This window comes from Dipodomys ordii, unplaced genomic scaffold, assembly GCF_000151885.1.
Source record: "Dipodomys ordii isolate 6190 unplaced genomic scaffold, Dord_2.0 Scaffold1, whole genome shotgun sequence".
In the NCBI taxonomy this organism is placed as follows: Eukaryota; Metazoa; Chordata; class Mammalia; order Rodentia; family Heteromyidae; genus Dipodomys; species Dipodomys ordii.
In genome coordinates this window covers 34,340,695-34,353,166 of record NW_012267217.1, presented here as the reverse complement: position 1 = coordinate 34,353,166, position 12,472 = coordinate 34,340,695, and the positions used below count along the sequence as shown (strand labels likewise).

The 12,472-nt window shown below is 38.4% G+C and overlaps 1 protein-coding gene across 2 annotated transcripts in view; it reads left to right on the top strand.

The window, feature by feature from the left end:
• Gtf3c3 (general transcription factor IIIC, polypeptide 3, 102kDa) overlaps positions 1-12,472 on the top strand; it is a 39,397-nt gene that overhangs the window by 1,438 nt on the left and 25,487 nt on the right. For both annotated transcript variants that reach the window (XM_013010629.1, XM_013010633.1), the window contains exons 2-8: positions 1,563-1,665; positions 3,414-3,601; positions 4,522-4,645; positions 7,117-7,308; positions 7,761-7,926; positions 9,975-10,122; positions 11,725-11,797. In XM_013010629.1, the coding sequence (XP_012866083.1) occupies positions 1,563-1,665; positions 3,414-3,601; positions 4,522-4,645; positions 7,117-7,308; positions 7,761-7,926; positions 9,975-10,122; positions 11,725-11,797 (994 nt within the window). The remainder of the gene's footprint in view (positions 1-1,562; positions 1,666-3,413; positions 3,602-4,521; positions 4,646-7,116; positions 7,309-7,760; positions 7,927-9,974; positions 10,123-11,724; positions 11,798-12,472) is intronic.

The window sequence follows — 12,472 nt, the reverse complement described above, 5'->3', positions numbered from 1 at the left end:
CTCCAATAAACCACCAGAAAACCGGAAGTGGCGCTGTAGCTCAAGTGGTAGAGCGCTCGCCTTGAGCTGAAGAGCTGAGGGACAGCACTCAGGCCCAGAGTTCAAGCCCCACGACCGACAAAAAAAAAAAAAAAAGATGTGAATGTAGGGGCTGGGAATGTGGCTCAGTGGTAGAGCGCTTGCCTTGCATTCATGAGGCCCTGGGTTCGATTCCTTAGCACCACATAAGCAAAAAGAAAAAAGCCGGAAGTGGCGATGTGGCTCAAGTGGTAGAGAGCTAGCCTTGAGCCGAAGAGCTGAGGGACAGCGCCCAGGCCCAGAGTTCAGGCCCCACGACCGGACCCTCCCCCCCCCCAAAAAAAATGTGAATGTACTTGTCTGATGAGAAGAGTATTTTTAATTATATCTTTTTTCATTATTACTATTATTATTATTATTTTGGCAGTGCTGGAGTTTGGATTCAGGGCTTCCAGACCCTCACCATTTGAGTCATACCCTCACCCCTTTTGGCTTTGGTTATTATTATTTTGCCAGTCCTGGGGCTTGATCTCAGGGCTGACCTGGCCTGGCCTGAGCTGCTTTTGCTCAAGGCTAACACTTTACCACTTGAGCTGCAGTGCCACTTCCGGCCTTTACTGTTTATGTGGTCCTGAGGGATCGAACCCAAGGTTTCATGCATGGTTGGCAAGCACTCCACCACTAAGCCACATTCCCAGCTGGCTTTGGTTATTTTTGAGATCCTAGCTATGCTTCCCTTAATAGCAGGGAAGACAGGCCATGCCATTACACAGTAGGTTTTTCTGTTGAGATGGGGTCTTTTTCTGTTGTGAACTTTTGCCAGAGCTGACCTTGAGCTGCTGTCCTCTGGATCTAAATCTCTGGGAGTAGCTAGGATTAGGGGCATGCACTATCATGACTGTACTTTATGCCTTATTTTTCATGTTTATCAAGAAAAGGGAAAAAATGGACTATCCACACATCTTACTTTTCTGAAGTCCATGGGAAAATAAACATAATCGAACTTCTTGAAGTTAACTGATGATTTCTTATTTTGACTATTAAGTGCCTGTCATGTCTTTTTTTTTTTTGGGTCCAGTCGTGGGGCTTGAACTCTGGGCCTGGGCACTGTCCCTCAGCTCTTCAGCTCAAGGCTAGTGCTCTACCATTTAAGCCACAGCGCCACTTTCTTTTTGCTTATGTGGTGCTGAGGAATCGAACCCATGGCCACATACATGCAAGGCAAGTGCTCTACCACTGAGCCAACTTCTCAGCCCCCCACTCCCCTCCCCCCCATGTCTTTTAAAAGTGTTAGATTTAGAAAAGTCATCATGATCCTTTTTTGTTTTTAAAAACATGACTTATTTAGACCAAAAGATAAGATCTAAGTACTAGAAAATGGATGGCAGTTGCAGAAATATTGCCATATATTCATTGTGAAATTTAGATTTGACATATGTATGTGTTTATTAGTAGAAAATTAGGCACAGGTTCTATTCTCAACTGGAGAGAGTCAGTCACTAGTTTTTGGCATCAGTTAACTAATTTTCAATTCAAATCTTCAGGAAAAAGGAAAATTATCAGCTGAAGAGAATCCAGATGATTCTGAAGTTCCGTCATCATCAGGGATCAGCTCTACCAAATCCCAGGACAAAGATGGCAATGAAGGTATGTTAAGATCATTTGCTACCCAAGTTAAATGTTGAGTATCTGAGTAATTTAGTGAAAACATTTTCTTTTTCATTGCCCTGATACTGTGTTATGGTTTATCAGAAGAATAGTGTTTGATATATAGTATCTGCTCAAATATTTTCAGCCATTATATATAATAATGGTTATTTTGGCGAATTTCATTGGTAGAACAGTATTTCAAATAGATATACTCATCTGGGGAACTTTTTTTTTTTAAACGGGGGGTAATTTGGTGTTATGATGTTTTAAATTAGCCCTCTCAGTTACAGAATACTTCCAGACTATCCTTTCCCAAATTATACTTCTATACAAACTAACTTCCTTCTACCCAGAACTTTTTTTTTTGAACTGGGGGTAATTTGGTGTTATGATGTTTTAAATTAGCCCTCTCAATTACAGAATACTTCCACACTATCCTCTCCCAAATTATACTTCTTTACAAACTAACTTTCTTCTACCCTTGTCATACCAGAAGGCTGATCAAATACACATACATACTGTGTAGACATACGACATGCTGCCTTGGTTTAAGATTCAGTCCTTCCTTCATTTTTCATGTCCAGATACTAGGTTTGGTTAGTGCATTCAGACTAAAGCCTACTTTATCAACCTATATGCAAATTTATTCATTTCTAGCGATTGATAAACTTTTCTAATGATGAGAATGCTGATAGTAGCTCATGGTATCCATTTGCCCTTGCCAAGTTTTACCTAAGATGCTGAACTGTCAGCTAGGATGTAGATTTGTGTGTAGGGCCTGATCAGAGAGCTGAACTAGGCTAGTTTTGGTTGGTAGTAGTAAGCCTTTATTACAAGAATACAGAAGCCTTTGGAAGAAAACAAGCTTTATGCCTACCTGCCTAAACCATGTAGGAAAGAAGGAAAAAAGAGGAAAGAGAATTGAGGCTACAGTTTCTTAGTTTTCCAGACTAATGTGGTGGGAAAAGGGGCCGGAGTTGTTCTAACAGCCAGTACATCCTTCCTTATCTGTGCAGTTGAGTCCACTTCTCACCATGAGCAGTTAAGTACTTAAGAACCGGCTACCTCTGCCAGAATAATCCTATCATATTTAAAGAGATACGAGGCTGCATATATCCTAGGAAAGAATTGTCACATTTTTTTTCCTTAAAAAAATTGTCACATTGTTGCCAGAACTCTTGGTGGGTGTGAGTATGTATGTGGAACAGACAAAGGGGTCAGTTTTGAAGGAGCTTTGACAAAACTTAATAGGAATATATGGTCTCCAGGATGTTTCCTTTTTTCTCCTGGACATTGCTTTAATACCACTTCCAAATTCTTGCTCTTGAGCTCCTTTTGTACACATTATGCAGATAGGGTTTTGTGTGTGTCTGTGTGTGTGTGTGTGTGAGAGAGAGAGAGAGAGAGAGAGAGAGAGAGAGAGAATGAGTGTGAGTCTTGGAACTTGAACTCAGGGCTTGGGTACTGTATTTGAGCTTTTGTACTTCTGTTACCTCAGTAGTTTTGCCTATATGTCTGAATAAGGCCTAAAGGATGATCCAGCCATTCTTACAGGGTCATAAAAAATGGGGCTTTTGATAGTTTCTCTTTGTATTTTTGGGGGAGAGTTCATTTACTAAATTTCACTTTAAAGCTGGATGATGTTGTTTGATATTGTCTTTTATATTTGGGAAACTAGAGTACTGTTTTCTTTTGACTGCTGAGTATTCTAAAGGTTTTTTTCAACCTCACCATGTCTTCCTTAGGAGAAACATCAGATGGCGTGAGTAAGTCTGTTCATAAGGTCTTTGCTTCCATGCTTGGAGAGACTGAAGATGATGAGGAGGAAGAGGAAGAAGAGGAGGAAGAGGAGGAAACACCAGAGCAGCCCACTGCTGGGGATGTCTTTGTACTGGAGATGGTTCTCAATCGCGAGACCAAGAAAATGATGAAAGTAAATTGTTCCTTTTTTTGGTGTTTATGAACAGTGTAAGGAGACATAGTCATTGAAAAGGAAGCTTTAAGTTGTACTGGGGAAATAGTACAAAGAAAGAAAGGGAACACACTCCTTGATGTTTTTTTCAGTTTTTACAAGAACCATAGTTATTCATGTGTCAGTATGTATTGTAGTTTTTCTATTGAAAGGTTAGCCAGGTGCTGTAATCGTGCCTGTAATCCTAGCTACTCAGGATGCTAAGATCTAAGGATCACTGGTTTAAACTCAGCCAGGGCATGAAAGTCCATGAGACGCTTTCTTACCTCCAGTCAATCACCAGCAGACTGGGAATGGAGCTGTGGCTCAAAGTGGTAGATAGCTCACCTTGAGCAAAAAAGTTCAGGGACAGCGCCCAGGTTCTGAGTTCAAGTACCATGACCGACCAAAAAAAGAAAAGTCCATAGTAAAGTATTTTTTTAACCAAGTTCATTCTGAGTTCATAAATTTGAAAGAAGTTTCTTTAGTAGAGCATCTCATACAAGATTCCTAGCATGTAAGTCAATTCATTCTCTTAATCAGTCATTTAGCAATTGCTTACCATTGGAATTTTGCTTTGCTTATATATTTTACTGTGTTTTGAACTTTGTCCAAAGGAGTGAGTTTTGTTTTTACCTTCTTAGATGCTCCTTTCTCCGTAGAATATCATATGATCACCTGTTCTTTTCTGCATTGGACTTTTACTTTTTATTCGCCTTACAATTATACTTTAATGTTAAAGAATCACAATTGTCACTTTAGTACTTAGTTCTGGGTTTAGAAGATTTAAGGTTGAGAGGGAAATTTCAGTTACATTATTTCCAATATGAATATAGTTGGAATTGAAGTTTAAGCTTGTACTACTGTATTTTAGCATAGCTCCATGTCTTTTTTATACACAGGAGAAAAGACCTCGGAGTAAACTTCCCAGAGCTCTGAGAGGTCTCATGGGAGAAGCCAATATTCGCTTTGCTCGAGGAGAACGTGAAGAGGCAATATTGATGTGCATGGAAATCATAAGACAAGGTGTTTTCTGTGGGGATTCTATTGATAATAGCATTTATTACTCAGTAACTCTATTGAGGGAGCTCTTCATTGCATTATTTGCAAAATATATTCAGAAGTTGGAGGAATTGCTTCTGGTAACAGTTATCTTCTTTTCACATTCAATAGGAGTTAGAACCACAGGCTATGACTCAGGGAAATACCATCAATATGTATTGCACTTTTACCTGCTCTTAGTTTCTGTATTTTTTCATTTTAGGGATTTTAGATTTTTGAACTGTTAATTTAATTAATCAGTTTATTTTTTGGCAATGGTGCTGGGGGTTTAACTCAGGGCTTCATGCTCTCACTTGGTTTTTTCACTCAAGGCTGGCTCTTTACAACTTGAGCCACAGTTCTACTTCAGGCTTTTTGCTGATTGATTAGTGATAGAGTTTCATGGACTCTTCTGTCAGTGCTGGTTTTGAACCAGCATCCCGACATTTTAACTTCCTGATTAGCTATGTTTACAGGAGTGAGCCAGCAGCACCTGGCTTGTTAAATGTTTTTTATTTCTTATTTATGTGTGTGTGTGTGTGTGTGTGTGTATATATATATATATATATATATATATACTTTTTTTGGGGGGGGGTCCAGTGGTGGGGCCTGAACTCTGGGCCTGGGTGCTGTCCCTCAGCTCTTCAGCTCAAGGCTAGCGCTAAACCACTTGAGCCACAGCACCACTTCCGGCTTTTTTTTTTTGCTTATGTGGTGCTGAGGAATCAAACCCAGGGCCCAAATTCATGCAAGGCAAGTGCTCTACCACTGAGCCACCTTCCTAGCCCTAAATATTTATTGTGGTGCGGGGATTTGAGCCTGGGTTACACCCTCAGCCTTGGTCATGTTTGTTAAAATGGAGAGCATGAAGTGGTAGAGTGTTCTCCTTGAGCTGAAGAGCTCAGAGACAGCACCCAGGCTCAGAGTTCAAGCCCCATGACCAACAAAAATAAAAAATAAAAAGTAAAACTATATCTGTTTAAAAAAAAAATGGAGAGCATGTTATGTTAAAATCACTTGAGGAGTGTTCTTTTATTCCTTTCATTTTCCAGATTTGGCAGTGTTAAAATACTGTAATATATTTTTGGTAAAGATATACTTAAATTTGTCATTTTATCTCTTGATTAAATGATCTATCTTTGACATATTGATGAACATCTCTGAAAATTGTTTTTTGATTAAATCACATTGTTTCCTGATCATTGTTGGTTTGACACTCTGTAGCATTAATTATAATACAGAGAACTTTAAATTTACCTTTCTGTGTTTTGGTATTTAGTTAGACTAGAGTACTTTTAGAAGTCTTATTTTAATTCTTGGATTATTCATTAGGGTAATTTGTGACCACTGTTTTTTCTCCTTTCTTCCTCTTTTTTAAAAAAAAAATATTTTTCTCATGGTTTTGCTATATGGCCCAGGGTAGCCGCTGGTCCCTGAGTGCTGGCATTTCAGGTGTGAACCACCACTCCTGTTCTGCTTTTTTTTTTTTTTTTTAAGTTCTATCAGAATAGGATTAACTGAACTTTTTTCTTCAGGGTATTTTGCTTCTTGTTTCTCATTTCAGTTTATAATCTTTTTAGAACTGATCTTTGACTTTGATTTTTAGTAATCTCTGAATTTTGTTATGTCAGTATTTCAGAAATGCAAATTAAGTACTCAGTTTGCTATCCTGAGTTTAGGTGTTGCTAAGGCATCCTTTAACCCATACTTTCAGTTGTGTGAGTTGGATCATGAAAACTCAATCCCATTGATGTGGCTGATGTGTATTGGGGTAAACTTGCCAAATTAGTAATCCAGGTTAACCTTAGTGAAGAGATTTTTTTAAAAGGAAGATTAGAATTTAGAGGTTTCATGAAATTATATGTTGTTAAAAGAAGCATAATGCTTTAAAAAATGCTACAGGGGCTGGGAAGGTGGCTCAGTGGTAGAGTGCTTGCCTTGCATGCATGAGGCCCTGGGTTCGATTCCTCAGCACCACATAAGCAAAAAGAAAAAAGCCGGAAGTGGCTCTGTGGCTCAAGTGGTAGAGTACTAGCCTTGAGCTGAAGAGCTGAGGGCAGCGCCCAGGCCCAGAGTTCAGGCCCCATGACCGGACACCCCCCCAAAAAAAAAAAACAAACTATAAAATAATGCTAAAAATAACAACTATGTTATCCCAGTTCTTAGGCTTAGCCAGGAGGACTAGAAGTTTGAGCTACATGGCATGTTTGAAGCCAGCCCAAGCATTATAGCAAGACCTTGTCTAAATAACAACCTAAAAGTATAAGAAAATAAGTAGAACACATAAAATCTAATATTTATTATAAGTTCCATGAAAATAGTTTGTATAATTCTGATAGAGTGAGTTAAAGAGTTTAAATATTAGAAAACTGATCCACAGTTTGAATCATGTGATTGACATCACTTTAAATCTCTTAGTGGTGGAATTCATTTTTATTTTCTTTCATTTATTTTAGCTCCTCTGGCTTATGAGCCATTCTCTACTCTTGCCATGATATATGAGGATCAAGGTGACATGGAAAAATCATTGCAGTTTGAGTTGATTGCTGCCCACTTAAATCCCAGTGACACAGAAGAGTGGGTTAGACTGGCAGAAATGTCTCTGGAACAAGACAATATTAAGCAGGCTATTTTTTGCTATACAAAAGGTAATTGGAATATTTTTCTCACTTTGAGTGTGTTTCATAGTATATGGGTTATTGCACTTGCTCTTCTGGGTTGTAATGCTAGCTGAAATGTATTTTGGGGTAATAAACTTGGTACTTGGGGTATCTGAGTTCCCTGTTTATCAGCAACTTTATAATGTGAGCTAATGCAGCACAAAGGTGGTAGATGAACAATGCTTTAAATTTCCAAGCAAGGTAAAGCTGTTACTTGAGAGTTAACATCAGACTGGAGTGACCAAATCAAGATGATTACTTTGGAGACTCAGGGTCTATTTGGTCTTAAAACTAGTCAAGAGTTATTGTGAAGATAAATTTATTCCAGAATAATTTCCTTCTTTCCCTCGGAGAATTAAAGTTGTATCTGAGATGATGAGTCACCTCTAGTTACCATGCACCTTTGTTTTGATAATGTAATTTTTATTCTTTCATTCTAGCTCTTAAATATGAACCTACTAATGTCCGTTTTCTGTGGGAACGATCAAGCCTTTATGAGCAGATGGGTGATCATAAGATGGCAATGGATGGTTACAGGCGAATTTTAAATCTCTTGTCTCCATCTGATGGAGAACGTTTTATGCAATTGGCTAGAGACATGGCAAAGTAAGTTTGGGGTTATACATACATGTATATTTTTTTCAGTCATTGTATTATGTAAATCAAAGCATGTATTTGAAATAGAGTATATGTTTTATTGAGGTTGGAAGTGTTTTGCCTTCTATTATTTTATATTTTGCCTAGGTGATGAGGTGTTTTTCTTCCTCAGTACTTTTCTGTTTTTAAGTCAACTGTGATGCCTTAGAAATTTTTACATAAAATGTTACATTTCTATTGCTCAAAAGCTAAAAATTGGAACATGTTCTTTTAAGTTGGCCATGTGGATTATTATGAGGACTTTGTCTTTTACTTTGAGTATGTTTGAAAGCAACTGGAGTGTTTTGAATAGAAAAGTGACCTAATCTGACTTCAATGTTATCAATTCTGCCTTTTGTTTTGGTTCTAGATTAAAGAGTGTTAGGAGACCAGTGGGAAATAGTATGTCTTGGTGAAAATAGTAAATTGGGCTAGAATACCAACAGCAGGAGGCAGAGAGAAGTAATCAGATTGTGGATGGGTAAAGGCATAGAGTTTTAAGGTGTGAACCCTGAGGTAGTACTGCAGTGCTTACAAGTCAGGGAGAAGAGGAAGAAACAGGGAAATTAAAAGGAAGTGGCCAGTGAAAGAGGAAGAGACTCAGAGAACATGCTGTTACAGAATTTTGTGGAAGAAGGTACTCCAGGAGGTGAGATAATCATCCATGTGCAGTGTAACAAAGAGGTCACTACATAAACATTGAGAACTGATGATGAGAGTTGTTTTGGCAAGAGGCAAAGATGATTGGATTAAGTTAAAAAGAATGGAGGCGGGGCACTGGAAACTGGGTGAGGGATGGGCAACTCATTGGAGGAACTTTCCAGTGGAATAGAGGAATGAGGTGTAGAGGTAAGATTTTTAAGCTGGGAAAAGTTATATTTATGTTTAGAAGGGAACAATAGAAATGGGGAGACATATTGAAGTTTTATGAGAGAAGGGACAATTTCTTTCTTTCTTTTTTTTTTTAATGAGGAATGCCTGAAATAGTCTTAAGACATATATTTAGGTCAGCAGCACAAGATAACCAAGTAATTCAAAGACTATAAACATGTTCATTCCAATTCACCAAAAATGATTATATTGCAACTTTCCAAGAATTGGGGTTTTTTTTCCCCCTAGATCCATACTATCAAAAGTAGAAACTACTGGACACGAAACAAGTAATTTCAGACTTAAGCCAGTTTTCATGAAGTATTTGTTATCTTGGTGTTCTCTAACATCAGTCTATGGCAAACAGGATGATGATTCTAACCATGAACCATTTCTCAAACCACAGCTCTTTAGAAGGGACAATTTCTTAAGCAATATCCTTGAGAAGATTAGAAGGAATGGGATCCAGAGGCAGTTGGACTTATATATACTGATGGAGAAGACCAGTACACATGTATACTGGCCATGCTGGTCAGCATGGAGACATGTTGGGAGTGTGTGGGACATTTGATCAGATTCTCTTGATAATATACAAACGACATGAGAATAAAGAGGTCTGAAGAGAGAAGTTGTGAGATTACTGTCTAGAACCTTACTAGCTCACAAACTGGCAGCATTTACACTACTCAGGAGGTGTCGGAAATGCAAGATCTGAGCCCAACTCTATTGGATCTGAATGTGTCCTTTTACAGATACATAGTTGATTTTACATGCAGGTTCAAATCTGAGAAGTACTCAGATAGATACAGAGAGCCCCCTTGAGGCTAGTGGTTATTAATTAGAGCAAAATCCATTGGCAAGCACTTACCTACTGGCCATACCCTCAGCACTGATTCTTTACGATACACGTAGCATGTGTTTTCCCTTCATATAAAGCCTTCTTAGCAAATGAGTTGAGCACTGTCCTCGTGGCCCCCTTTTACCACTTTTGCTAAACGTTTTCTTTTTCAGCCATCATAGTGCTGCCCAGAAAGCCAAAGTGCTTATTGTGATTTAAAAGAACATTTTTTTCTTTGTTTTCAGAAAATTAAAATAGTTAATTGTTAGATGGCCTAAGGAATTAAGTATTCATTCACTTACTCTTTTAGGAGTTATTATGAAGCCAATGACAGTACTTCAGCTATTAACATCATTGAAGAAGCTTTCTCAAAGCACCAGGGCCTAGTCTCCATGGAAGATGTTAACATAGCAGCTGAACTATACATTTCTAATAAGCAGTTTGACAAAGCTTTGGAGGTAGGAATGTTCATGTATTTTTCTCTTAGATTTTTGTGTTCCAGAAATGCTTAAAAATTGGCAATTTCTCTCCCTCTCTTTTTTTTTTTTTTGTTGGTCATGGGGCTTGAACTTTGGGCCTGGACGCTGTCCCTCAGCTCTTCAGCTCAAGGCTAGTGTTCTACCACTTGAGCCACAGCACCACTTCCGATTTTCTGAGTGGTTTATTGGAGATCAGAGTCTCATGGAGTTTTCTGCCCCGGCTGGCTTTGGATGGTGATCCTCAGATCTCAGCCTCCTGAGTAGTTACGATTACAGGCGTGAGCCACCAGCACCTGGCGAATTTCTCGTTTTAATTATGCTTTAAATTATATTTTTAAGGATTATACATTCATAATAGATTTCTCGATTCTGTTGTAATTGTGTATGAAACATGAAATGGAGTTATCAAATGATAGAGAATATTGCCATTACCAGTGTGTCTACACTTCATGGTAGCAAGACCCAACAGAGGAGTGATGCCCTTGACTGAATTCTCATGGTTCCTTTGGGGAAATTAGGTTATTTTTTATCTTTGATATTAATGTGATATAAAATGTTTATCAGTGAGGATTTCTTATTTTAAAAAGACCTACTGTTCTTTTTTTTTTTTTTTGGTTGGTTGTGGGGCTTGAATTCTGGGCTTGGGCGCTGTCCCTGCGCTCTTCAACACAAGGCGAGCGCTCTACTACTTGAGCCACAGCCCTACTTCTGGTTTTCTAGTGGTTTATTGGAGATAAGAGTCTCATGGACTTTCCTGCCTGGGCTGGCTTTGAACCACGATCCTCAGATCTCAGCCTCCTGAGTAGCTAGGATTACAGGCGTGAGCAACCAGCACCCGGCTCTACTGTTCTTTTTATACTCCATTTTTTTTTTTTTTTTGTCGGTTGTGGAGCTTGAACTCTGGGCCTGGGCACTGCTCTACCGCTTGAGCCACAGAGCCACTTCCAGTTTTCTGGTAGTGTTTTTTTAATTTATTTTTTTTTTATTGTGAGAATACCGTAAAGAGGAGTTACAGTTTCGTACAGAGGAGTTACAATTACATGGACAAGATGATGAGTACATTTCTTATCAAGCATTGTTGCCTTCTCTTTGTTTCCCCTTCCCATTCCTTCCCATTCTCCCCCCTCCCCTCACTCTCACCACAGTTGTAAAGTTCGTTTTTCGACATAAGGACTTGTACATCTCATTATTGCATTGGGTCCAGCTGTATCCCTAGTTAAACGATTTGTTTTTTCCCTTCCCCTCTACAAATTATACCAACATCAAATACAGTAAAAGCATGGGTTATACCGTGGGGGAGAGACATACAAAGCAACAAAGAAATCATCTTATAAATATATTAGAAACAATTGCATGAAAGGATAGTGGAGACTCTTATTGGAGAAAGAGTCTCATGGACTTAACTGCCCAGACTGGCTTTGATTCGCGATCCTCAGATCTCAGCCTCCTGAGTAGCTAGGATTACAGGCGTGAGCCACTGGCACCTGGCTATACTCCATTTTTATAAGTATTACTTGAATTAATTGTACAAATCTTTGCTTTATGAAAAGATTCCTAAATCTTTCTTTCCTATTTTTTTAGGTTATTACAGATTTTTCTGGAATAGCACTAGAAAAGAAAATGTCAGAAGAAAGCACCTCAGAAGAGAATGAAGGTTGTAGTTTCCTTTACATAGGAAGGCATACAGAGCCTTCTGTTGCTCATAATGGGGTATTTTGAATTGGTAATGTTCCTACAGCAAATAGTTCCAATATCCTTAGAGAGATTTTGGTACTTTTCTTGTGAGTATTGGTTTACTAAGTTTTAAAAAATGTTTTGTGTTTCTTTTCTTAGTATATCTGTTTGAACTTGCTGTTTCTCCTGACCAACAAGTCTTTTTCATTAATTTGTATAGGAAAAATAATAAGTTATTATCAGCTTATCATAACTTTCAGATTGCTAGGTGCCAGTGTTTCACTTCTAGCTTACTTAGGAGACTGAGATCAGAGAATTGTGGTTCAAAGCCAGCCAAAATATAAATGCCTTTGAGAATGTTATCTCTAGATAACTGGAGGTGTAGCTCAAGTGGTTGAGCATCAGCCATGAATAAGCAAGCAGAGTGATGGGCTCTGAATTTAAGTCCCTGTACTGGCACCAACAACAGTTATAATAACAATAAAAAAATTATTTTATATCTATATCAATTTGCTTTTCAAAAAAGACTTAAAGGGACTTAAAATGCTGTACTATTTTGTGTGTATGTTTGATACTTGATTGGAGACAGGGCTTTGGCTTGCTAAGCAAGTACTCTTTAACACTTGAGCCATTTGCTTATCCTGTTTGCTTTTAG